Below are 26,810 nucleotides of genomic sequence, written 5' to 3' on the forward strand. Positions count from 1 at the left end.
GGTGGCAGACTTGAAGCAGATTAATGCCAGAGAGGGCGACGCAGAAGAATCGCTCCAGTCACTATAGGAGGACATGATCTAGCTTCAAGGGCCAGCTTGCTGGTGCTGAGCAAGATATGCACACTCTAGTTGCCACCATAGAGGACCTTGAAAACAGACAGAGAAGGGAAACTAGAGGATCCAAGGAGCTGGAGAGTGCACCGAAGGGCCAGATCACTTTTTCCAGGATAACTTCTCAGACATTGCCAGAAAAGGTATTACACTAAACCACATGCAGAGTGGGGCCGCTATGTAAATGGACTAAGGCTCAGCCCTGGGACATAATCATGAAATTCTATTCCTTCTCCACCAAGGGAAATATTTACTGCCTCCAGAGAGCTGGGAAAAATCACTTATCAAAACCAGAACCTCCTCATCTACCAGGACCTGGCTGCCCTCACCCTATGAAAGAGTTAGGCCTCTTCCCTATCACAGAGAAGCTACAGCAGGTGAAGTATTCAATCTTCATTTTCTATCCATCTCATAGATGGGCGGCGCACCGGCCCATCCTAGGAACAGAAGGGGGGAGGAATCTTGTGGGGACAGTTAGAATTCAGTACTGCCCCTTTCTAGTGTGTTGAACTGCCATTCTACCCTGCCTCGTTGCTTTTGGTGACCCATTAAAAGTTGAATGTGTGAGGATATTTATGGTTAACCACTAAGGGTTCACTGTCTTTTGTGATATGAAGCATAAATGGACCTTCCTTTTCAAGCAAAAACCAAGCAACCAGAATCATGGAGTTTAAATTGCCACTGACCGCTCTCTGGCTGGGCCTTCCAGAGTACATCCGGGTCCATCCACTAGCTCGGACTGACTCTATTACCATCCATTGCTTTTGCAACACTACAAATGTAATCCTGGCCTGAGAAGCCTGACAGTGGGGTGACCGAGAGGGAGGTCCATGGGCCAGGAGCCTTGAAACAATAATGAATAGTGAATGTCCCAACCGAAGGGGAAGTTGGGGATTATACTTTCACTCCCCTTACTATGTTCTTAATGTTGGGTTTGTTTGCTCCAGTTTACAATCGTGGTGAAGCCCCGAACCATTATGCATTTTTTTCAATTTTTGCAAGAGGCCACGATATGTGGATCCTTGCACGTCCCCCTGGTGGGAGTGCCCATTGTTAGCTCAGTGAATTGTCAAGAGGAGCTGAGCTCTGGCTATTTCCCTCCCACAGCCCCCTCCCAATGGACTCCACTCTAAATATTTCCTGCACCAATTTCTTTACTCGTACAAACAGAAGAAGCAGGGGGTGGGTATTCTGATAGGTAATAGGGTGCATTTCCAGTTAAAGGAGATCAAATTGGATATGGAAGGGAGATTATTTGTAGTATGGCAGTTAAATGGTTCCCAGGTGACCATAGCCTCAGTCTAAGGGCCTAACTCTAGCCAAAACGAGTTCTTGTGTAGGGTGCTTGGAGAACTGCTCTCCTTCTCCACTGGACTTATTATCCTAGGGGGGTACTTCAACCTTCCCCTTGATGGAAACTGGGATGTATCAAAAGGCTCCCATCAGAGTGCTAAACAGCCCTCCAAAGACCGCTTGAAGCAAATCTCGGTGTCTGTCTTGGAAAACTCTTGGAGGCCCACCCATCCCAATGTAAAGGATTATACATTCACCCCACATACTCCTGGATAGATTACATATGTGTAGGTAAGAATTCTCTACATGCATTGGTGAGCACAGATATTGGGATCATAGGATTCTCTGACCATGCATCCTGTCCAGCAACTTTGAACATCCCACCAGAAGAAACCAAACTGTGGAAAACTGAGTCATTTAATACAGAGAGGTTCAATCATCTACAAGGACATTGAGAGTGATATATGTGTGACTTTTCTGTGAATAACCAGTCCAATGAGGAATCTGAGAGCACCAGGTAGGACGCCTTCAAAGCATACATAAGAGGCCTGCTCATTTCTAAAGCAGAAAATCTTAACAAGATGAGATAACTCCTATAGACTGAGATGAGGGCACTGGAAGAGAAATTCAGATCCACAGGCTCACATAAAGCCTACAAAAAGTTAGGACTGAACTGAATATGCTTGAAACATCCAAGGCAGAGTTCACCCTGCTTCAGGCAAAACAACATGTATTGAGGTTGGGGGTGCAAGGTGGGCAAGATCCTGGTGTGAAGGCTTAAGAAGAAAGCTAGGAACAGCCAGATTGTGGAATTGGGGATAAAGAAGGAAAGTTTGTTCTCTGAAAAGGTGAAATTACTGGAATTTGGTAAATGGAAGCTAGAATTTCAGTAATTGATAAGGAAGGATGGGACCCCACTCTCTGCTCTTCCTACCACCCAATAGCATCTCAACACAGATTTCTAAAGATCTATACCAAGATTGCTGCCAACTGTTTAGATAAGGTACATCCCACCCTGGTAGGTCCCGAGCAATCTGGGTTCATTGCTGGAAGGCAGGAACCTGATAATGTGTGTAAAGTAGTAGGGCTACTAGACTTTGATCGCAGAGCTGTCAAGTCGGCCATAATATTGGATTTTGCAGCAGAAAAGGCATTCGACCGGGTCGAATGGCCCTTCCTCCATGCAGTAATGAGCAAATATTATCTGTGAGAGGGATTTATTTGAGCAGTGATGGGGGGGGGGGGGGGGGGTGAGTCTTCTCCCTTTACTGTGCACCTACAGTGAGTTTCAGTCAGCTGACATATTTTATGGGGCTTCAGACTCAACAGGGGTACCAGATAGGGATGCCCCTTTCACCCCTGCTGTTTGATATTATATGGCATTTATAACGGTCCTGTACACAAATGTTTCTAGGCGCCTGTACACTAGTGTTTGCCATGGTGGTTAAGCCCCTGGCCTCTAGGATCAGGCTGATGACTCGTTCGAAGGGATCCCCTATGGGGATAATGAATACAAGATTGTGCCATTCACGGACAATAACATTCTCACCACCCTTATATACGTCCTCCATCGCGGTGCTATTTCTGCTTATACAGGGCTTCCATAAAGCCTCATGATTCAAAATGTATCTGGATAGAAGCAAAGCTTTGAATTTAAATATAGAGGATGCAAAGCTGGAGCGCCTCAAAGAGCTTGCGACCTTCAGGTGGGCCAAGGGAGACTTAAAAGTACTTGTGCAGAAGTCTCTCACCACAGTGCTCGTCCCCATATCAAGCTAACTACCCTGGGCTGTTGGCTGAAATCAAGGCTGATCTTAAAATATGGACCATATATGCAATTTTGCTAATGGGCAGAGTGACCGCAATAAAAATGAATAACTTGCCCAGGCTGCTTTGTTTCAGGCTCTCCCAGTTATAGTCCCACCCAAATGACTGAAAAAACTGCAACCGAAATTTCTAACTTTTCTGGCATAGGGCCTTTCATAGGATTTCAAGAACAATGCTACACAGTTCAAGGGAAAGAGGTTGTCTTGCAGTCCCGAATATAAAAAGAAAACTGCAAGCATCCCAGTTATGAGTACTTCACAAGTGGATTCACCTTCACTCTAATAAAGGCTGGAAACTAGAAGAAGCAATGGCAGGCAAACTGCTTAGATATATGCCATGGAAAGATAAAATGCCTGGGCACGCTAATTCCCGCCCACCCAGTAAAACAGCCTTTCAGGTATGGGCCAACCTGTCCAACAGGCTGAGGCTATCCTCTTTTCCCTCTGCTGCCACCCCAATCCATGAGACCCCTGTGTTTGGTCCAGCATACGACGGGAAAGCTTTTGCCGAAGTGGAGACTAGGCGTGTGCAAATTCATCTCTTCTATGTTTGAGAATGGGCAGATGAGGTCCTCCGACTTATGCAAATTCACTTTTGGTCTGAAAGAAAATGAGCGTTTCGGCGATTCAGTTGCGTCATTTGGAATTACAAACGCATAACAAGGCGGCAGAGCTCTTAGAATGCTAACTCCCTTTGAATAAATAATATTTTCTTCAGGTGACCACTCTAAGCTGGTCTCATGGTTCTACACATGTTTAAATGCCAAAGTGAAGGATAGCTTGCCCTCATACACCAATACCTGGCATAGGTAGGTATGGCATACTTTAAGAGTGAATGTGGTAACATCTGGGGGAATCTCTGCGTCTGCAATATGCTGAAAGAGGGTTTAAATGCCTAGCCAGGTATCTTTCTCCAGATAGAGCTGCTGCTGGCAGGGATGCAGGGGAGAAGGCACCTACATGCATTTCTTGTGGCCTTGCCCCGGCTAACCAGGTACTGAACAGAGGTGGTCCACATTCTAAATCAAATTACCAATTCTGCCATGCTGGTGGAACCTGCCCCATGTCTTCTAGGGGTATTCAAGAAAGAACAGGTTCTGAAACACCTATCCCGCCAACCAGCACTGAGGAGTATGCATCTAGTAGCAAATGAAACACTTGTGTACGAGCCCGATACAAATAAATTATCACATCATATCATGAATGTCCCAATTGCCGCATCCCAGAAGTCATCTAGAAACCCCCTATCATGATGACTGGTGGACCCACATGTGCACACTACTAATGAGCCAAAAGATTACTTACTCCGTGCAGGAAAGGATACTAGTGTAATATAGGAAGTGAGGTCCTTTCCTATGCTGGAACCCATAATAAGGATTACATTGACCCCACCTGGCTAATATCACTGGGTCCCCTGGAGTTCACTTGATCCCTAGAGGCCCAGAATTGGCAACCTCTGAGTCATTACCACTATATGCACAAATCTACCAAGTTGGCAGCCTCTCATACACCTGGGCCAATACTATAATCCTCATTAACCCACAGACCTTAAACAGTAGTTGAGTAAAACAAATGAATAGAACACATAGGCCTGCTAATATGAATTTGCTTTACTGACTGTGGTTGAATGGGTTTTGTTTGACTATCTTTTTTGAAATGCTAGGATTCTTCTCAAGAAATTGACCCATGAGTTATACGGCACTATGTTGCTGGAAGCATTGTGATCCTGCCCATCCCCTTCTGCAAGCTTTCAGGGCAATACTGACACAGCAGTCAGTATGTGTCAGTATACACATACTAACTGAGCCTAAAGCTCTACCTGAGCAGACCCAATCTTCCAGCCCAATAAAAGAAAGCTTGCCCTATTAGAGGAATGGTTTCTCCTTACTCGACAGTAGTAGTGAGTGTTCTCATTCTATCACATTTAAGTGTTTTGATAATCGGAGTGTCACTCGACACCTCAAAAGAACCAGTTTGCCACGCTCCCCGGACCATGATGAACTCTACAAAGTTATAAAATGGCAACATTGTATCCCCAAAAGTGCAAATACCAGATCAGCGTGACGAGCATAGTTTCCAAGCAAGGAATTATCTTACCAGGGATACAATATCTCCACACACGCTCAATGTAATTTAGTAATTTCTAATCTAATCAGTGTGTTCCCAAACAGGAAGGGTGATGAAAACAAGGACGCAGGAGGCAGGGGTAACACCCAAAGGAAAAAAGGTGGCAACATCAGGGAGGGTAGGTGACACTGAGGAGGTAGTGTCAGAGGGAGACATAGTTGCGAAAGAGAGATGATATGGCATTTATAACGTGCCTATACACAAGTGTTTCATGGCGCGACGAGGCAAGGGGGGGGGGGACAAGGGAGGACAGACAACGATCCTACTAGGCCAGGTGTCATTCAGATCGCGCAAGTGCATGGGAACGGGGGAAAGGAAAAGTGCACGGGGGAAGGGAGAGGGGAAAGTGCACTACATGGGAAAGTGGAATAAATAAGATTAAAAAAGACAAATAAACAGCCAGTTAGTGGCAATTGCAAGGAAGTGCAGACATTTGTGCTGGTAGGGGGACTGAAGGGATACAGAAAAACAGTCCCTGAGTGCAGGGGTTGCCAGGGAGGCAGTGCATGTGGGCGATTGATGGGGCCGGGGCCAAAGATGGGAAGAGGGTGGCCAGGTAACCAGTGCAATTTCAGTCAGGAATTCAGCAAGGGAGGGGAGGAGAGAAAGCAGAAGCAAAGAGGAAGGTTTTGAGGTGTTTCCGGAACCGGAGATGGTTCTCCTCAAGTTTCAGGGAGGCAGGAAGGCTGTTCCAGAGAGAGGCCCCTGCCGAAGAGAGTGATCTGCCACCAACTCATTGCATGGAGAAGCGACTGACCCTGAAGGGAGTTGGAGGCAGATGAGCGAAGAGCTCGAGAAGGAAGATATTTAGGAAGAGAGAGTTGAAGGTATTGCTGTCCCAGACCCCAGAAGCCCTTGTGTACAATGCAGAGGGTTTTGAACTTAATCCTCGCAGCCACTGGGAGCCAGTGCAGAGATTTCGGTCCTGGAGAGATACAATCCCTGGGCTTGAGGCCAAGGACAAGTCTCGCAGTCCTGTTCTGGATAAGTTGCAGGGGGTGGAGAGTGGAGGCAGGGAGATTTAGATAGAGGCTGTTACAGTAGTCCAGTTTAGAGAGGACCAGGGCTCTGGAGACAGAGAGCTTCTGGGGGAAGGAGAGGAAAGGGAGAATACCTCTAAGGAGGTGCAGCTGGTAGTGTGAATTCTTAGAGACGTTAGAGATGTGAGGGGAGAAGGAGAGTGCAGAGTCGAAGATGACCCCAAGGTTTTTAGCCTTGCAGGTGGGAGTGGGAGGAGGGCCAAGAGAGGCCGGCCAGAGAGCTGCAGGGAAGGAGGGAGTGGGTGTGCCGATGAGTAGAATCTGTCTTTCTGGCATTAAGGCAGTGGTTGTTGGAAATGGAAGAAGACAGACCAGTAGAAGGTGACCAGACACATGGTAATAACTGTGGGACCACTGTGGCTGGAAGAGTGACATCAGGAGGAGATGGGAAAGCTTCAGAGGTTGAGCACAGGAACCAGGAGGAGAGCTAATACCAAGAGCAGGGGGGCATAGCCAGCTGGCCCTACAAAGGACCAGATGGTGGGAGGAGGATTCCAGTAAGTTCAGAGATGTGAGGAAAGAGAAACCAGGAAGAAGCCCAGGCAGACCCCAGTTAACCCTCTCTGTCATCACCTGCTCACAAGACTTGAAAAGGGGGAAGTATTTGGGGCACAAGACCCAGAAATGCCTGCATCTAGTTCAGATCAAGAAAGGTTCAGTTTACCTTAAAGCATGTAATGCGGAAAATGGGTGAGACAGCCGCTTTTGAACAATACGCACAGTTATGCTTGCTTCTGAGGATGGTAAGTCCTGAAGAACAGTATCCCATGGATGAGTCATTTGGCAAGGGGAGGTTTCTGGTGAGAAAGGACACAGCCTCACTGAAGAGAAGAACCATCCGGAAGTCTGTTTGAGACGCTCCCATTTCTTGTAACGATTCCCTTATGAAGATGGTGAACTCTTGCATACAGTCTTGGCATTCTTCTTGAGCACTGGTGAAACTATGTAACATGGTATACAGGACACATGTTTCATAAAGATCAACACAGTATGGGTAGTTAAAGCATCCAGAAAAATATCTAAATCCATGTAATTTGATGGGCCTTCTGTGTCCAGTCTAAGATATTGAATTGAAAATATTTATTTAGAGCGTAAGCATTTTCACCCCAGGTTGCTGTGAAGAAAGTGGAAGAATTGAATTGGTCACAAAATAGGCATATCAACAAATTAGGTGTATAGAGGAATTTTCCTCTGACATGAAGCAGGACTGATGTATTGCGAGTTACATTCACTGGGTCAGGCAACATACTAAAGGGTGCCAATGTCTGCCAAATTGTGCCTTCCCTGCATGTTAGAAGCCAAGTCTCGCAGCTCGATTTTAATCGCCCATTCAAATCACCATTTGTAACCCGCAGCCAAGTCAGTAGCTGCTCGGTGATATCGGCAGTGGTATGGAATGGGCACTGGAGAGGACATTTATAGTAAGATGCCATACTCCAAGTTACAGTACAGCTTCTTTGTTCCAGAAGCTGGGAAGTGCACAGCCCCCAGTCAATGAAAACATAATGGATTGGGGGAAACATTTCATCGGGGAGGCAGGATCGAGGCTTTTGCTTTGCAGATTATTAGTAAAAAATTAAGAAGATTCTGCCCTATCATGATGTCATCCTCATACCTCCTACTCTAGCATGTATTTTTCTTTGAGGTTTTTAGTGGACTTTAGTTGGGGTGTGTCTATGCCCCTATTGGGTCCATGTATTGCAGGATGCTATAATTTGGACTGTGCATCCACGTGCGGCCGAATTTCTGAGCACGGTCTTTAGCCTACCTGTATATTTCTCCTCCTTGCTGGAAAGCATCATGGGGTGGAGACCCTCCGCCCCTTTCTTAGAGAGGATGTAACCGGAAGTATGTGTGAATGGCCATACCAGAGGCAGCACACTGTTCAGATGGATTTCCAAAATCAACCATGAGGGTGACTTTTGGGAGGTCAACCTATTATAGTGAACAGGGAAACGCAGAGTACTAGCCAAACCTAATAAAGGTAAGCAGGTAGAACGGCCATGCTTAGTTTTAGGAGGGCTGCAAGAGTGGTCTAGGGCTACAATTAATCCACACAGAACAGCAGCAATAATTTTAGTTAGACAGATGAGTACAAAAATATTCAATGATTAGGAAATACACACTAAGGTAGTAAAACGTCGGGCTAAATATTGTCACGCACTTACTATTGACATATACACCTTTCACCACTAGAAAAAATTTGAAATCATTTGATTCAATAATCACTGCAACACAGGCAAGTACACAGATGCATGACATTTGGTAAAAGATACTAAGTGTTAAGGAAACCTTTTTATGGGTATTCTAAAGTAAGTCCAGGCTGAAGATGTTTTGGGTCCTTGTGCTCTAAAGTTATACTTTTCAGGTAGATTTTACTAAGAAATTTGAACAAAGCCAGTGGTTATGATACAAAAGTCAAAAAGGTAAGTAAAACCCATCTAAGTAAACTAACTAAATCCTGATTACTACGATAGGCCTACGAAGGGATCCTTGACCAGACCTCCACTGACCAAAGTCAGAACACAGTAGTTTAGGGACAGGACTTTACATCCATGTAACCCTATGGGAAACTGGGGGAAAGGAATGGGCATGCTAACTTGCCTCCCTGACTCGGATTTCTCCATAGACCACTACTGAAGTTCCGGAATCCATCAGTCTAGTCAAAGAAGGCCCCAGGGTCACAGGGGCAGAGGTCCATTTCGGGCGCAGGATTTAATTTTTGGTGGATTACTTCTATGGAGCAGGTGAACTTGGGACACCTCTAGGATGTGAAAAAGATGGATTGCAATGGTAGTCACCACGGTCAGGTGGAGACAGGTAGTCTTCAAAGGATAAACAAAGGAGCAAGTCCTGCATGGCTTGCATTAATGCAAGGAGGCTGACCATGCAGGAGCAGGCATCTTGTAGTACAAGCTGAATATCCTCCAAATTCTAAGGATGCACTTGGAACAGCAACAGCCAGCAGGGTAGCCCAGGGGAGAGTTGGTCAGTCCACCAGTTCTGAAGTCTCAAATGGCATGGATCCTCAAGCAGTTGTCGAGGCTGGTTGTTTCCACCAGCCCATGGGTCGAATCACCGAGCAACAGACATTCAGGAATCAAAATATGTACTGGGACCAGATGGTTCTAGCCCCCACATCTGAACTCACACTCAAACTGCATCTGTAAAGTTTGAGCCCTGGGAAAGGGCTTTCCATATATGGCAATTCTGGACCTGAAAGGACGAAAGAAGGCTAATGAACCATTTGCAGAATAAGCAAAAAGTACAAAACGCAGTAGAAAAATATCTGCTACCACAAGGTCATCCTAGGCACATTGGAAAATAACCCAAAAAGCCACTACAAACAGATGTATAAGGATACAAAGTATTGTAACCACACTTCACATTAATGTGTGCAATTGGAAACAGACAAGAAATTCACTGAGAGACATAAAGCCTGATTTATGGATTATTTGTGCGACATTCTGCCCACAAATCCCCATTAGTTAAACCGGGATTTGCGGGCAGAATGGCGCACAAATCCCGTTTTTTTTTTTTGCTGCAAATAATCCATGAATCGGGGGCATAGTCTCTCAGTACTGACAGTCGTATGGACTGATCAGTTTCCCCATAATAATGAGCAAAATAACTTGGGAAGCAAAGCAGAAGGCTTTACTTGTCTCCAAAAAGTCGGGACAGGAGTCAAAACAAAGTAAAAAGAAAGGGTGTCCCATGGAAGAGGAAAGCAGCAACACACAACATCATGTGACACCTTATGAACATAGGCATTGAGGATGGATTAGTACCTACAGGCACTGGGAATCTTTGTTGAAGTGGGAGGCAAGATCAATGTCCTTGAAGGCTTTTTGAGTGGGTTTTGGGGTTAAGTGTCTCAATGTATAAAGAGAGCTGGACTGGAGGGCGGGGCAGGTTAGTTGATTGGGAAGGGTTTAATGACTAGGATTCTGTTGGTTTTACAAAACCTCCTTTTGCTTAATCGTAACCTGAAATTAAGACCATTCTATAAGCAACCCTAAAAAGAGGAGTCTGTCATGCACCCACACCACAGCAACATGGGGCGCCAGGGTGGCTGCATATGGAGGGCCACATCAGCAGCCCCAGTACAAGAAATCTGGCAGGACCGTTAAGGAGGCACTTCCCTAGTCCTAAATCAATAAAAGCCCCTTAAGAGAGAGGATTGTGCAAACAGCAAAGGATCTATTCTCAGCCATCTGGGAGCCACAGTTGATCAGTTAGCAAGGCAAGGACTCGAAACCTGCCAATTTTGTTAAATCCACTTTTATAGAGAATACATCATAGCACAATATGCTAATATCAACCTTATTTAGTCAACTTTAATTGCCCGTTTTAATTAGAACAAATATCACTTGATTTCTATTGGACATAAACACTTCCTGAAACACATGACTTCTTATGCACATCATACTGACACTTTCTTGCAACAGCGCCTCGATGCCTCTGGGCTGCTTGTGCGCTTTACAATTTGAAAAAATAAATAAATAAAGCATGACTAGGTAGTTACCCAAATTTTCGGAATCCTCGACATATGTTGCAACCTTAAAGCTGGACAAAAGCAAGTTACCAGAAATTATGTGTTCAGACATTTTAGTACACTGTGTTCAAGACATAAATAAACAGTTTTTCTATTGGTTTTTATGCTATCTTATCTTTTCTGACTGTAAGCCAGTTTCGTTTTATGAGTCACACCACTGAAAATCACATATCTGCTCAGCACTCTTAAATCCCCATGGAGCTTTGAGGCCTGTAGCTATCAGTAATACAATGGCTATCTTTTGTTAAGCTATATTCTACAACAGAAATCTATATTGTCATAGTTATCTTGTGAGTAATGTAAGCATACCTTCATGTTCTATGTTGCCCTTAATAAGTGTGTCCAGTGTTTACTATTTTAAATGTATTTGCCTTGAATAAGAGCAGATTTGCTGCCCCCAATAGACAATACTCCTAATTTTTACAATGTTGGCCAGGAGAGAGGGGTATTGGCCCTAAATACCATATTTACCGTTCTGTCAAAGAGCCATGGAGAGGTGCTCCTCTACAGGACACTACCTGTGCCAATGAACACTACTTCTAGCTTGAACAACCCTCACATTCACCAGTGTATCACCAGAGGTGTAATATTGTACTGGTGCAGCTGTGGATTACAGGATCGTGTCTTGCGGCCTGTAGAAAACTAGGCAAAATAGGAGGGGTTTCATGACCCAAGAGGCTCCAAACATTGGTATGTATATGTTGGGAAGATTTTCTCGTTTAGCACTTTCCATCCATATTCTATGGACCCCCAAACCTTTTGCTTTTGTTTTTACACCATATTCTGACTTTTTGCAGTGAAGCATTCGGCTTCACTCCACTGGTCTTTTGCTCACCTGTTATGGGGAAACTGACCAGTCCTTCAAACTGTCAATACTAGAAAACCGTTTGCATTAATCTTTTGTCTTACCTATTTTGGATAACATTTACAATTGCACACAGCATCTTCCAATGCAGTGCAATGAGGATCACTTTTGTACCACCCTAGACTACACACAGAGGATTGTTTGGTTACTTTAAAATGTGCCTAAAGACAAGCTGGTGGCAGAAGTTACTTTTTCACTATTTTTACTGTATTTTATTTTGGCTCACTTGCGTTTACCGCTTTTGGCTACTAACTGTGGCTAGTGTCCCAACATGGCCGTGCCACAATGTTTTTGCATTTTCTTTTGGCCATTATGTTTGTTAGCCTTCTTCCTGCCTTGCCAGGTTACAAATGTCCTTTTATTGTCTGGCATTGGCCTGGGAAAGCAGTGCTTTTCGCGTGCCAGTGCAGGCCATGTAAGTTGCAAGGTAGGAATCAACACATTTGTTTCTGTATGTCTGGAGTGTATACATGAGTTTCACCAACAGTGGTCCCTGATTGGACCACTATTGTGGTGTGTGTGAGGGACAGGTCTTCCATTGGTTGGGTTGAGTTTCTGTGCTCACCTGAGTTTTTGGATAAGAGGAGGAGTCCTGCAGCTATTCCTAAGCGATCTGAATGATCCTACATAGCCATGAAGACTTCGGAAGACCCGTGGAGCGATCCTGAGAAACCCTGACAACCAACTTTTGCTGCAGTCCTGGTGGAGCCCTGCCTGGCTACTGATCTTAGAAGACCCTAGTCAGTGCTTCGACCCCTCGAAGTAGTGGGAAACCCATTCTCAACATCTCCTTGGTGCTTTGCGTCTTCTGAAGCATTCCAGTGGACTGGCTAAATCCAATTTGGGATACCGTGGGAGAAGCATTGCTATTCTGCATATTGACTCAGAACTTCTGGGTTCTTCAGCCTGTCCTGTAAGTGGCTTTCCTGTGTAACTTCAGTGTCCCAGCATCCAAGGGTCCGGAGCTGGGCTTTCCACCTCCGTGACATGCCTGCTGTCGCTGTGCATTGCTGACCATTGCTGAAACTGGCTTTCCCGCATGTAGTCGAGGATCCTGAAGAGTCCTGCACTGGTACCTGCTGCATTGTTCCACGAGAAGAGGTTGCATACAGCTCCTGTACCCAACTGGAACTCTTTTTACACTTTTGTTTTGCACCTGCAGCTGCTGGGCTTCTATGACCGGAACCACAGTGAATTCTCTTTGGAAGCTTTGAACTTTTGGGCACAAGACCCCATACAACTTAGGGTTGGACTTTTCAAGTTAGGGTTGTTATTCCTGTGGACTGTTAGTGTATATCTAATTACTTACCTTCCCTTTCAGGCATCGGGTGGGCGGCGGGGGCAGGGGGGTTAATTGATTTTTTGAACTAACTCGCTGTTATTGTATATATGCATTTTACTATTAGTGTTGTGTGATATTACCTTTTCATAGTGTCTTGGCCATAAATAAATATATAAATATAGTACTTTTATAACTATCTAACTAAGTGTAATCCTTGATTGCTCACTGTGTGGGCTCATTGTGGACCTGTGACCCCACTCACTTTCTCCTGAGACTTGACCTTGACACCTCTCCATGCTACCTTGATTGGTTTGGCTACAGCTCCCAGAGTTTCCCTTTTCACTACAATTAGGGTTGTCTTCTAAACATCTGTCCACCAAGCCAGAGTTTAGAAATCCAGTCTAACAGTTCCTCTCCCCCTGCCTTTCGTAATTGTCGCAGGATTTAGAGAGGTATTTTCTACTTGCCACAAATGTTTGGGATTTCTTGCACAACAACATATTGTGCAAGATGTTCTTCCCATCACATTTGCTCATTTCGTCTGCCAAGTTACGTTATCCTGCTGACCATTTTGTTAGGCCGCCATAGTCGGGTGGGCCCTGAATCCCTTGTCCAGAATCTTATTGGTATTTTCTCCCATGCACAGGGCTCTGACAGGGCTGGCATTTGGGGGTCTCTCTTGCTACCCCTGTACTTTTTTGTTTTTTGTTTTTTTTTTACTTGGAAGCTCCTGGGCACTGGAGTAGTGAGGGCCCCGCCACACCAGGTGCTGGGGGGTGGGGAGGGGCTGTCTCAGTCCTCACCCATCAGGGTGAAGGCCGGGTCCAGGTCTTGCAGCACGAGAAGGAAGCGCTCAGTGGGGTGAGCTGACCATGTGGCACGTGTCACATGCCAAGTTCAGCTCCAACCCCTTCTCTGGCTTCCTCGTGGCTCATATACAGGAAGCTCTCCCAGCTTCCTGGTTCCTGTTTGTGAGCAGCACGGAGGAGCAGAGGGTAACCTGGAGCGACAGACTGAGGCTGGAAAAAAGCTAAGGCTTTTTTTTTTTTTTTTTAATGTGTGTATTTTGCATGTGTCAAGTGTGTGTAAGATGGGTGTAAGTGCTAGGGTAGGGGGTGAATGAGAAGACATGTGATAGTGTGTGTTTGAATGTTCTGGGTGGAAACACAGGTGTTAGACACATCTGAAGGTTGTGTGCCATCACTTCCTGTGATGTCACTTGGAGGGTGGGGTCAAATTACATCACTTCCTGTGAGGTCATCATAGGTCAAGGGTTGTGTGATGTCACTTCTGCCACCCCTGGCATTTTGGTGAAATGACATCCTTGGGCTCTGATGGAGATTACTCCCTTGGGTGGTAGTCCAATGTTTTCTTTTCCACTCATAGGGCCTGCAGATGGACACTTCTACATTGTATAGCCTGTAGGGAGTGTACCCTGCATAATGTGGACTTCGCCGTGGTGCCATAATCTGAGCCCCACTATTGAGACCGTGCAGTTTGCAGATGGGGCATAATCTCTATGTACTGTGTTCTGCTTATCTGATGTAAGGGGTGTCACCGGTGAGCATTGCTTCTCATCGAAATCATGGGTACTGTGATGTCATCTAAGTTCCCAGTGAGGTTTTCAGTAGGGAACATTGAGTGATGCCATTTTTTGATATTGGGTTTAGTGCTATGTGTTTACCACTGTAGGATTGTTTTTTTAATACCTAAGTGCTGAAGGCCCTAAAGCATTCAAGCACTATAGGAGTTGAAATAAATGCAAGTAATTCATTAAAGGCTTATTACTGAAAATGGCAGTAATCTGTGAAGAACTAAAAATCCAATCACTAGAAAGGATGGTACTGTGGAAGTCCATTGCATTATATAGAAAATCATTGTTCCATGAAAAAAATCACCTCTAAATATTCAAGTTAAACAAGGGAAAGATAAAACATTCCAAAACTGGCATGCCAAAATGTCACATATAATGCATGAGTTGCATTTAAGCGAGGAAGAGCTAATTAGTAATCCTATGAAAATCAAGAAGAAAATAATTGAATACGATTGGATTAAGACAGTTGACAAAAGAAACGGTGATCGTCTGAGACCAGTAAAAGAATTAGAGAAAAGCGGTCTTAACAGCCTTCCTAACTACTTGAATAAATGCCCTTCTTCTATCTATCGAGATCTGCTGATTCGTGTGGGACTGAACATCTTGCCCCGTAATGAAATTGCATTGGAAAGAAAGCTGATAACCCAGGAAGATGCAAGATGTCGTTTTTGTGAGGATGTTGAATCTGTGAAATCTCTAACCCATTGGGTGATGACTGACATGCCCTAAACTAAGACACTTACGAACTAAGTATCTCCAAAAAACTCAGCAATTGACTGCCTTGATTTAGATCAAGATTGGTGGGACAGAGTTATAACGGGCAAACGCTCTATTTTCTGCATAGAGGAGTTGAATGAATTTGGTCGCAGAAAAGACTTGACGAGTCGATAAGAATATGTACATTTAATTATACTGATACTGAATTGAAGTGAACTAAGAAATTGATGGAAAGGGTAAGTAGGCAATAAGAAATGTAAATGGTTAATTTTAAATTTGTAATACTTTTCTGTGATAAGGTTTACTTATTTTTTCTTTTCAAACCAATAAACATTAAAAAAAATGTTTTAAAAAGGCCTATTAAATGATCAAATATACTTTGAAAGAGGGGGATTTTCAATTGCTTCTTAAACAAACGGGTGTGGAGTGTAATCTCTGTATACTTGTATCTCTGTATAATTGATTTATAGACCAATCGAGCTGCCCCGGAAACTCTTGTTTGTGTTAAAAGAATAACCTCTACGTGTCAGGTCTATACTACCTGCAAGACACACAGGTACTTTTGTCTGAACTATTTGATTATTCTCATTGTCACAATAACATAGACCTGAACTTCAGAAACAATTGGGCACCAAAACGGTTAGAGTAATATGTGGATGCCCATATGTCTTGCAGGGGTCAGACAGACCAAACTAAATCTGTGTTGCAGTCACTGACCCATCTGTTATTGCACTCTGTCCGCCACTCAGCGTAAGGCCACATTTCAGTGTACTTTGCTTCTGGAAGCTCGGCTAAAACTACGTAGTTCACTAACCAATATGGCCACCGCCACGCGTTTCTATTTTATAACGAGCACTTTTATTTACCTAGTTTGTTTAGGCTATTTATGCAGTGTGGGTGTTGCACATTATGTTTCGTCTTCTGGGTGTGTAGTCCCTTTCACGTAGTAACTGCTTTTCACAAGGCCAAGGGTCTTACGAGCCCCAGTGCTGTCCAGGTTTTGACACCTCGAGTATGCGCAAATACAATGATCTGCCTATGGAGACGAGAATAGCTTTAATTTCTTTTGGGTGTTGTGTGTAGCACCACGTCTTGCCTTGTGACCACTTAAAAGGGTTTGGCCGCCTTGTGCATAGTGGGGGGGAGGGGGTTGGGGGCTGCCCTTGTGTTGATTGGTCGCACTTATTGTCTGATGTATTTCGTCACCTGTAGTGAAGAGGAGTGGCCAGGGGAGTACTCTCTGCTTGGCGGGGTACAGTCACTTGGCCAAGGGTTGGGTGGTTCATTTCTGCTCTGGCCTAAAGCTGTGCTTCAGTTTGTCTGCAAAAATCGAGGAGTACTTTGATGCAGGACATTGGCCAGTTCAAGCATAAAAAGGGAAAGTGGTACCTCGCCTAACCTGGCCATGTCTCTTCCTGCCCGGCTCGGGCTGTGGTTGATAATGCTCGCGAGACCAGACTGAACACCCCACAACAGAACACAGAATGTGGGAAGAGCAGGATGGGGTAGCATGGGTCCTTCTTGCGTAAGGCTGGGGGTGGCTGGATTTGGGGGCTGAAAGGCTCCTCAAGGGGAACTAATGAATAGCGTGACACACCTTTGCGAGCTGAGGGGCTCATCTGGATCTGATGGGTGAGTGGGACAGCCTCCTAGCCCCCTACTGGCAGTTGCCACAAGTTCATACCCAAAGCAAAAATTTCAGGGATAACAAAGTAAATACCTGCTCTTCCTGAAGAAGGCATGTTTCAGAGAAACAGGCCTGGAAGGGACCTCCCCAATGTTCAGTTATTTTTTGTTTTATGTGGAGTAGGCACCTTTTTTGTGCGTTTTCTGATCTATAGAGGCCGACAGGCCATAGAGATTAGATGTTGAATGGTTGTATTTTTCATACAGTAATATCACTGCCTTTCAGTCGCTTGGTCATAGGAAGCTATGATGTCACGTTATTTGCTGCCAACCAGACTACAGCGCTAGTTTCTGGTAATGTATTCTGAGCCGCCTGATTGGCCGTTCCCATCAAGACTGCCCCTAATGAGCTAATTCCTGTTACCCATGTGAAAAGTACATACAATCCTAAAACCTTGGCGGCGTTGGCATTACTGTGCTTACATTGTGGTTGTGGTCATTGGATGCAGAGGGAAAATAGGGCGCATGCTCCGTGTGCACACTGAACCCATCACTGCCATAACCAATTGGGGGTTTGTGCTTCATCTAACATGAGGGACCTATGTTTCAAATGAGTGCACCAAATTGTTTTCACCGCTGAGTAAAGCAGGCATGGCGTGTGTTGGCATGTTGTGAAGGCATGTTATTACAAACATGGATTTTAAGTGGTCATTTTTGGTACTCCAATGTAAAAGTGACCTTTTTTTATTTTGTTTAAATCCAATTAGAATATTGTTCGTACACATTTTGTCATTTTGATATCAAATGTATAATCTTATCAGGGATTGTAGATTCCTCGTTTGTCGATGAAAGTAATGCATGTCTCTGTACAGGGGTGGACTAGGAACCAAAAGCGGCCCTGGCAGTGCCGTAGCCACGGTTGCCTAACAAGTGGGTTCCCCCCTCATCCCCTGTGACGTTAACATCTGGAAAGGCCCACACAGCGCTGCTGAGTGAGCATTTACAGATTTTGGGTGGGCCTTACCCCCCCTTAGGCCCTACCCTGTCTACACCTCTGGGCCCTGGAAATAACGTTCAAACATTTCAAAATAAAATAAGTTACCACACAAAACAGGCCCAGGGCGCCGAGGCCTACCGGTAAATCTCCAGAGTTACCTACAGACCAGTCCATACCTCCTGTACCCATTACTCGCCTCTCAAACATTTGCCAGTATTTCCTGTAACATACGCGGAAGAAACAAATTTAAGTCGTGTTGAGATCTCTTGCGTACTGTCTGAATTTCATGCCTGATGTTCGATGTTGTCCGGCCCTCTTATTGCAATAATGTGTGTGTTTTTTCTTTTTAGGGTTCAAATTAAACCGCTCCCTGCACCAGCTTGTTATTGCTCGATTTGCAGATGAGGAGCTCAACATCGACTTTGATAATTTTGTTCGATGCCTGATTCGTCTGGAATGCATGTTCAGTAAGTCGTGTTTTCTGTTGTTGTGTGGACCTTGATGGGCTCCTTGCTCTGTCACTTTTCAATACCCCTGATTTAAAACACCTTAATTGCCAAGGACGAGTATGCTTGTCCTTTTTGCATAGACTTGCATAATAGCCTGGCAGTTAAAGCCTTATCTTGCAGGTGCCGGGGCGGTGACATGGTGGAGCCCTCAACATGCAGGGGTAGAAGTGTACTGAAAAAAGTTGCGGAACTGTGGTCTCGGCAGAGGAGAGGGTAGATGGAAGCATAGTACAACATGTGACAAGGTGTTGCAGCCGGGGCATTGCAAGTGTCTAAGTGACTAGTAACTAAGGCTCCTATTGCAACTTTACACTTGCACAGGGGACATGAATGGACACATCCTCTATAGAGAATTGTGAATATGGTCGTGAAGTAGAGGAATGGTAAGAAGATAAAAATAAAAGTAGTGGAACACCTCCCCGACCGTTCCCGCTCATTTCGATCACTGGCAACATGCCTTTGTATCCTTGCTGCTGCACAGGGATTTCTGTAGTTTGTGAGCAGCAATATGCCTTACACCACCCACGAGCCACTTGACGCCATTTGCTCCTTTTTCTTCGGCCTCACCTTTGTTTTGCCTCTGCTGCCAAGTTCAGCATTGCAGCATGAAGCTGATTTTAAAGTTTCTCTGCTGAACTTCTAAAGTTTTATACAACTTTAGAGTCGAGGCAGAACGTCAGTCTGCCACAGTCACAGGTGGTAAGAAGGAGCAGTTAATAAGAATTCGAAAATGTAAGAGAGGAAGAGAAATATTGACGAAATAATATGACTTCACATACAATATGGTTTGGCTTTTAAATTGAACATTTTTTTGTGTTGGCACCTAGATGGCACTTTTTTTAAAGGTGCAGCATTACATGCGCAGGTTCTGCCATACTATGCAAGCGCAGGTACAAAAGCAAGTTAATGTCTCACATTTGTAGTAATTTATTTTGGATTTATTGAGATTTTTAAAGCGCCTTTGTTTGTTGCGGAGCCCGTTCAGCTCCACAACAAACATAGCGCATAATAATGAGAGACAATAGGGCGGCAGTAGACTGGCCCCGCCGCCTCCCATTATTGCGCTAGCAGCATACAAATGTTGAGTAACAGGAGAAGAGTCCTTTGTCAATCAGCATGTTCACTTTGCAGAGACACACAACTTGAACACACTGACTGATCGGAAAGGACTCCTCCTGTCACTCAGCATGTTTACGTTATGTAAACACGCTGAGTTTACATAACCTCAACCAACCTTTATGGGCTTTTGTGAGCCAGCTCCCCTCATTTCTCGACAATTGACACTTGACAGTACTGGGACGAAGAAGAGGCGACAAGAGCAATAAGACTACACTCTTTCACCACTCTGGTACTGGGATGAGGAAGATGCCTGCTAAGAGCAATGAAGGTCAGGCATGTCCCTTTGATTGTGGTCAGGCAAGGCTCATTAGCGTTCCATACCTGCAGCCTGTCAAGGGGCTGCAGGCGTATAAAAGGAGATCAACCGAGCCAGTAAGGGGCAAATGGGGGAGACCTGTTTAAGGTACAGCAGAATGAGAGGACCAGCAGGAGCTGTAGTGAACTGTGGGCAGCGGAGCGCACAGAGACGGTGTCTGGAGACCAGTGGTTGAAATGTACAGAAATAAGTAATGGAACTATGTTCCCTGCTGCCTGCTCCCGCTCTCCACAAACTCATCACCACACCCCCCTCCCACGCACAATACAAACCCCAAAACAAACACACATACTATTTAAGGGAATGTTCAGTGCACTGAACTGCAAGTTACTACTTCCTACACTTTTATTTTAAAACTAAACCATTCTGGAACAGTTTCTTTTTAAAATAAAAGTATAGGAACCGTAAATCTTTATAAAGAAATTGGATAGAAGCTCCACTGCTGGAGACTGAGTTTGAAACTCCTAACCATTTATGCAGAGTCTGCGCAGCATGAAGCAGTGCTGAGGTGGGCCGATCCTGAAGACTGGTGCTCGTTGACTCCGGGCGTGAGAACCGCGCATGAGCGTCTTCGGGGCAGACTGAAGACCCCTAACTATCGTGACAGCAGTGGAAGCAGAGGAATCCTTCAGCAACACTGTGTAGGCATCCAAGAGCTCAAGCGCCAGTGAGTTTCAGAGACACAGGAATCACTGAGCAGCCCTGAACGCGAGCGCGATACCTTAAAGCAACAGTATCAGCAAATGCAATGTCTGTGCTGGTAAACTGCAAACGTGAGTTCATACAAACTGATAAACCATTATGAAAGCGAATAGAAGGCTTAAGAAGAGAAATAATACCTTGAAACAAACTTTCCCATTGTGATTCAATTAAGGCTTTACACGGAAAGGCTTCTACCTGAAAAAGGAAAAACGTTGCACAAGCCACCGAAATGGTTTGAGCGTTTGCTAACTGAACTAAAGAAATGTTGGGGAAACCTCTTAAATATAAATGGATTTTCCCAATGAAAGGCACGTTGTGAAGATTTATTGAATATATGTTGCACAACAACTTACCTCAAATCTGTAACTCAAATATATTGTGTGCTGAAGAAAACCAAACAGTGAACTTTGTAAATAAGTACAGTACGGCAAGGCCAAAGTCTGGCAGGAAGTTTGTGGCACATGGTGGCAGGGCCGCAAGGCTAACAAGGAGAAGCCAAAGAAGTGGGAAAATATCCACAAAGCCAAGAGGCCGATCGGAGGGGGGAGGGATGGAAGGTTGGAGAAAGGAGAGGATAGAGGGGGTTGGAGAGGGAAAGGGTTAGTAGAGGGGGAGGGGTAGAGGGAGAGACTGACCCCCCCCCTCCCATGACCATGGCTAGGCGACATGTAAGGGGTGGACCGTGCGGTCTAACAACTCCGTCCGTCTAGACCAGAGAGTCCTGCATGGTGACATATATGCACACTGAGCCACAACCTAATAAAAGCACTGCAGATAAGTGAAGTCTTGGGGAAGGGAACCCTGAGACTTGAAAGGGCCATATCTGGTGTCTTGAGACTGAAGTCTCAAGACCCCTTTTGTTTTGAACTGTCACCTGAAACTTGGGGAAGGGAACCCCGACAAGTGATTTTTTTTAACTATAACATCTTGAACTTAAAGGTGATCCTAAGACTTTCTCATGGAACTTTCTTGTGCTGGTGGAAGGGGGAGCTGAAAGTAAGCTGTGAGCCAGAAGTGGCTGAGAACTTTAAGTTGAACACCATTTCCTTTGACGTTGACATCCCTAAACATTGGTTAACTGGAGTTGTGAGGGCAAGGATAGGTTTGGACACAGAGACTTTTAAGTTGAACTCTTTAACTCAGACTTTCCTTAGTTTTGTTCAGGTAGCGAAATCTCAGCTAAGTTAGGCCTTCAACCATCCTGACATTTCAGTTAATAAATATCTTCTTTTTTTTTATTTATTTTTTTACTTTGTCTGTCTCCTTCTTCATGATGCCTTCACAGGCCTTAAAGCACTTTGTGGTAGGAACGCCCTCAGGGACCGAAGTCGAGGTATGGGAACGTTCTCAGATGAGGCTTAAGATGCATGTGTGCATTTGGAAAAGATTAGGACTTAGAAGTGCTGGTTATGCTCTTTTAAGCAACCAAGGAGGTCAGGCATGTGGACGGGTGCGGAGGGAAGTCGCGACAGAGCGCTAGTGCAGGAGACTCAATATGTACCAAGGTAGACCACAATTTGACGTAGGTTGTCACTGTATTCTAATGCCAGCGGTGTTGAGGCAAGTCTGGTGTTGCAGTGCAAAACTGTTGTGACCAGCTAGACCGAATTTTTCATAGTCGTCGCTGCATTTTAAAGTGTGTGTTTGGATAGCAGTGCCTGCGGTGGATGTCCACCGAAGTGTTGTGTTTATACATATGTTAAGCTCAGATGGAGTTCCTCTTTGATTTTGCTGTATCAACCGATCATCTGTGGGGGGGGAAAAAGCCAGCTACTTTCATAGACATTTCTAGGCACTGTGGGCAGGCTACCCTCAAGTCTACCAAGTGCAATAGATTGGCTTTCCTAGAACATCTTCTAGGCAGACAGACAGGCCACCGTGGAAACTAGGATAATGGGACTAGCTAAGCGCAATAGGCAGGTTAACTTTATAGTCTTGCTACATATCTTCCAAGTTATATAAACGCTAACCAAAAAGCAGTTTACTAAGTGCAATATTAAGGATACCTACATATAACCAGTAGCCATTATAATGGCTAACTTAATCAGTTATAAGTGCAATGGTGGGTGACCAACATATATTTTTGAGTGTCATGGGTGAGCTTAACATTATAAGGCATACATGCTCGAGGTGTAACGCGTGTTAACCTGCATGTGCTTTCTTCTTGTTGGAATGACGGGCAACCCACCTAACTAGGTAAAACCCCATGGCTATTCTGTCAGGCATTGCAAGCGTATAAGCGGGCTAATATCAAGAAACTGTTAGGTCCAGTACGAAGGCCTTGGAGCAGTGGCAAGTTTTCCTGACAGATAGATAGGCTCATAGAACTGGGGACGAGAGGAAAAAGATGCCAAAGGCAAGGCAGTAGGGAGCGTGGGGGTGGATGAAAGGGTTGTAAACTTGGTCCCTGTTCGTTTAAGGAATGCGTTTAACCCCACTGATATTTACACAAGTGAGCTCACTCGCTTTCTTGCCACCCCATGGAGAGTACCCCATTTAAATTTTGCCCATCACGCAACACCAAGTTCCCATTGAAGAACACGCAGCGGGTGTGCAAAAGCTATCTTCCAAGGGATCACAACGACTTGCGGTGTAGAGCTTGTATGCTCTTTAAACCTAAACCCTTAAGGAACGTTGAATGAAATGGTGGGCAATCTGCGCAATGCAGGCAGAAGAGAGTTTGGGTCCGTCTACCACCACAGTGGGAGAACTTGAGGCCGAAGAACCAGGCATTGTCGAAGTGTAGTACATAGAAGAAACTTTGAACGTTACCTTGCACTCGGCATCGGCTCCATAGGGCCGACGTTGGGTTGAGCTGTGGAGACAACCCCTGGTATCCACAAGGCTACCCATGGAAAAACACTAGCCCAAGACAAAATCGGACCTAAAGCTGCTGCGTTGCTGTAACACCCAGGCCCAAAGCAACCGTTGACCAATCGACGCTTGCTTTAAAAACAAAACAAAAGACATATGACCACTGCTCTGAGCGAAACATGGAGAACGAGTTGAAAAGGCATTTCGATGACAAACGGACCTCTTCCTCGACGTCCATAGAGGCTAAAAGAATTATTTCAGCTGCAATGCAGAAGAGGGCTGTTTCTTCTTCGGAGCCAGGAGGAGAATAAGAAGGGGTAGTTGACAAATCAACCCAACAGGACAAATCACAAGTGACACCTTGGTCAGAAGAAAGGTTTGCAACTATATTAGGTTAAATTCAACGCTATATTTATTTGCATTTTTAAAGCGCTCAGAGCCCGCGGGCATCGAGGCGCTGTTGCAGAAATTTTTTATTTTAATTTTTTGTTTGTCTTAGTTGGGTATACATAACGTGCTGAAATACCCAGAGGTTTCTAAGCGCGGACCCGGTGATCGATGTGTTGCTTCGTGTCGTCTTGCTTCCAAGGCGAGCACGTTGCAGCTGAACTATCCTCCCGGGACATATGGAGTTGTGACAAACGCACTAAAAAGAGAAAAGGGGATACTTTAGCAGAGGCTTCTGCAGTTAAAAAAGGAAATGGAACACCTGAACCAGTTGAGCAGCCCACAGAGGAAGAGGATATTATTGAGGTAGAAAAATGCTTTCAGAGGAGGAGGTTTTTGTAGATGACGAAGACCACATTGACCCGGATGACTATACTTTACCATCACCAGACACGGCACAGCCTTGCACTACTTCCTCACCTACAGAAGACCAAGTGCTGTACGCTGATATCCTTAGGAAATGGTCTGCAAGATTTAACGTTCAGAGTCTGAAGAGTAGACGCATTCCATAGTTTCTTTCCTTTAGCCTGTGTCCTATCTCACAGTCTATACCCTTGCTTGAGTATACTTAAAAAGGGTTACCCCTTCACTAGCCAACCTAGTACAAACTAAGCCAGCAAACCCGGGAATAGAAAAGAAATGCAAGCCAGGCCCTTAGGGATCCACTTTACATAAGTGGGCACTCAAGGAGGGTTATGCTGGTGGCCACTACAACATGGAAAAGGGGTGGGGGAACCACTGTCAACCAGCAAATACCCCCCTGACAAAGCAAAAAAGATATGCTTTCGGTAGAGAGGGAGCTACATTTCCAGCTCATGAGCTCAGAATTCCAAATGCTACATCCCTTATGGCATGATATAACAGAGATTAGAGGGGTGAATAAGGGCACCTCGCAGATCAAGTGGCTGAGCTACTCAAGTCGGCCATGATTAAAATGAGACCAGAAGGAAAACCTTCAGCGAATGTTGTCAAAAAGAACTCTTGATACAGCTGGAAGGTTAATAGCGGGGTCTACTGTAATTAAGAGAAGTTTGGCTTACGGGGGTCCGGATTTAAACCCGAAAACTGAAACATGCCTACCACACAAGCCTGTTGAAGAAGCCTGTTTATTTGGGTCCGCTGTCGATGAAGCACTTGAGAAAGCTAAAAAAAAAAAAAAAAAAGACTGCGATGATTAAATGTCTAGACCCGATCACTGGTAAAGTGATCAAACAGAGGGGATTGCCATCAAGCCAGTCAACTGGCCACACCTAAATATCCACCAGGGCCCTCTGACTATCAAATCTCCTTCACACAAAGAACAGGGAGAGGTGTGTCTCTTTCACACACACGTGCTAAATGTTTACTCCACATTCTGGGTTTCTCAATCAACTAGAAAATGTCCAGTCAGATACCAAGCCAAAGAAGGATTTTTCTAGAAGCAGTTCTAGACACGTAAACGGAAATGGTCTACCCAAGCCAGAAAGGGTACAGGCATTGCAAGCACTCCTCCCACATTATACCGCAGGCCAGATGCTAACTGTCAGAAGGATCATGAAAATTCTGGGCATGATGGCATCCTGCATATTCATAATCCCCCATGCCCGCCTCAAGATGCATCAGGTACAACAGTGGCTGGTGGATCAGTGGTCTCGGATCTAGAGGCACTATCCCAAAATATACACAAATGTACATCATTCTTCAGTGGTGGTCAGGCCAGTAAAACAATATGATAAAGGGAAGGACTTTCACAACTTTGCCAGTAAACATTACAATAAGACACCTCTCTAAAAGGGTGGGGTGCACATTGGTAATACCTTTACACACAGGGAAGGTGGTCAAAGAGCCAAACAAGGAACCACATCAATTGGTTAGAATTACTAGAAGTCAAGATGGTATTCGGCACATTCCAAAACAAATTAAAAGGAAAGAGCATCCTTATACAGACTGACAACACAACAGCAATGTTTCACTTCAGCAGACACGACCGAACACCAACAAAACAACTGTCCATGCTAGCACAGAGGATTTGGCACTGGTGGATACCCAGAAACCTGTTCATCCAAGCACATATTTCAGGGAAACACAACTTCCAGAAACCCTAAGCAGACTTCTTCTAGCAGAACACGAGTGGGAACTCAATACCAATAATATGAGAGGATATTTATAACGTGCTTAATACCCAAGATTTCTAAGCGCGGACCCGGGGATCAAACCCGTGTTGCTCTGTGTCGTCTTGCTTCCAAGGGAAGCATGCTGCCCCTGAGCTATCCTCCCGAGACAATATTGCAGAATGGTGCCAACAATCAGTCAACCTGTTTGCAACAAGTGAAAACTGAAAATGCCAAAAGGTTTCCACAACTAGGGTCCCTAGGCAATGCGTTATGGATGAGCTGGTCACGGTCATTTCCATACGCTTTCCTACCTGGCTTATTTACAAAATAATGCACAAGAGAGTCTAACCATGATATGAACACTGATACTTATTGCACTAATATGGGCAAGACAACCGTGGCACTCGCCCCTACTGCACTGGTCTCTCTGGCCATCAATCAGAATCTATACATTCCAAGCTCTGCTTACACAATTGCAACCAAACAGCCAATTCCTCACAACCAGCTCAGCAGCCTGCCTTCTGAGGCCCAAATAGGCTTGTTTAGAATTACCCACACAATGTATGGATGTATTGCGAGAAGCAGGAAAACCTAATATCAGACACTGCTATTTCAACAAGTGAAAAAGATTTCTCATCTGGTTTAACAAAAAACAAATAAACTCCATGAGATGATATGGCATTTATAACGCGCCTATACACAAGTGTTTCAAGGTGCAAAAAGGCAAGGGAGGGGAAACGGAGGGAAGACAGACAATGATCCTACTAGGCCAGGGGA

The 26,810-nt window shown here is 44.9% G+C and overlaps 1 protein-coding gene across 1 annotated transcript in view; it reads left to right on the forward strand.

The window, feature by feature from the left end:
* The window catches only part of LOC138468183 (calpain-2 catalytic subunit-like), a 341,453-nt gene that overhangs the window by 302,202 nt on the left and 12,441 nt on the right, over positions 1–26,810 (forward strand). Inside the window, exon 19 of the mRNA XM_069608634.1 lies at positions 18,384–18,500. Coding sequence (XP_069464735.1) covers positions 18,384–18,500 — 117 coding nt within the window. The remainder of the gene's footprint in view (positions 1–18,383; positions 18,501–26,810) is intronic.

The sequence above is a fragment of the Ambystoma mexicanum genome, chromosome 4q (genome assembly GCF_040938575.1).
Source record: "Ambystoma mexicanum isolate Mex_15411 chromosome 4q, UKY_AmexF1_1, whole genome shotgun sequence".
Taxonomy (NCBI): domain Eukaryota; kingdom Metazoa; phylum Chordata; class Amphibia; order Caudata; family Ambystomatidae; genus Ambystoma; species Ambystoma mexicanum.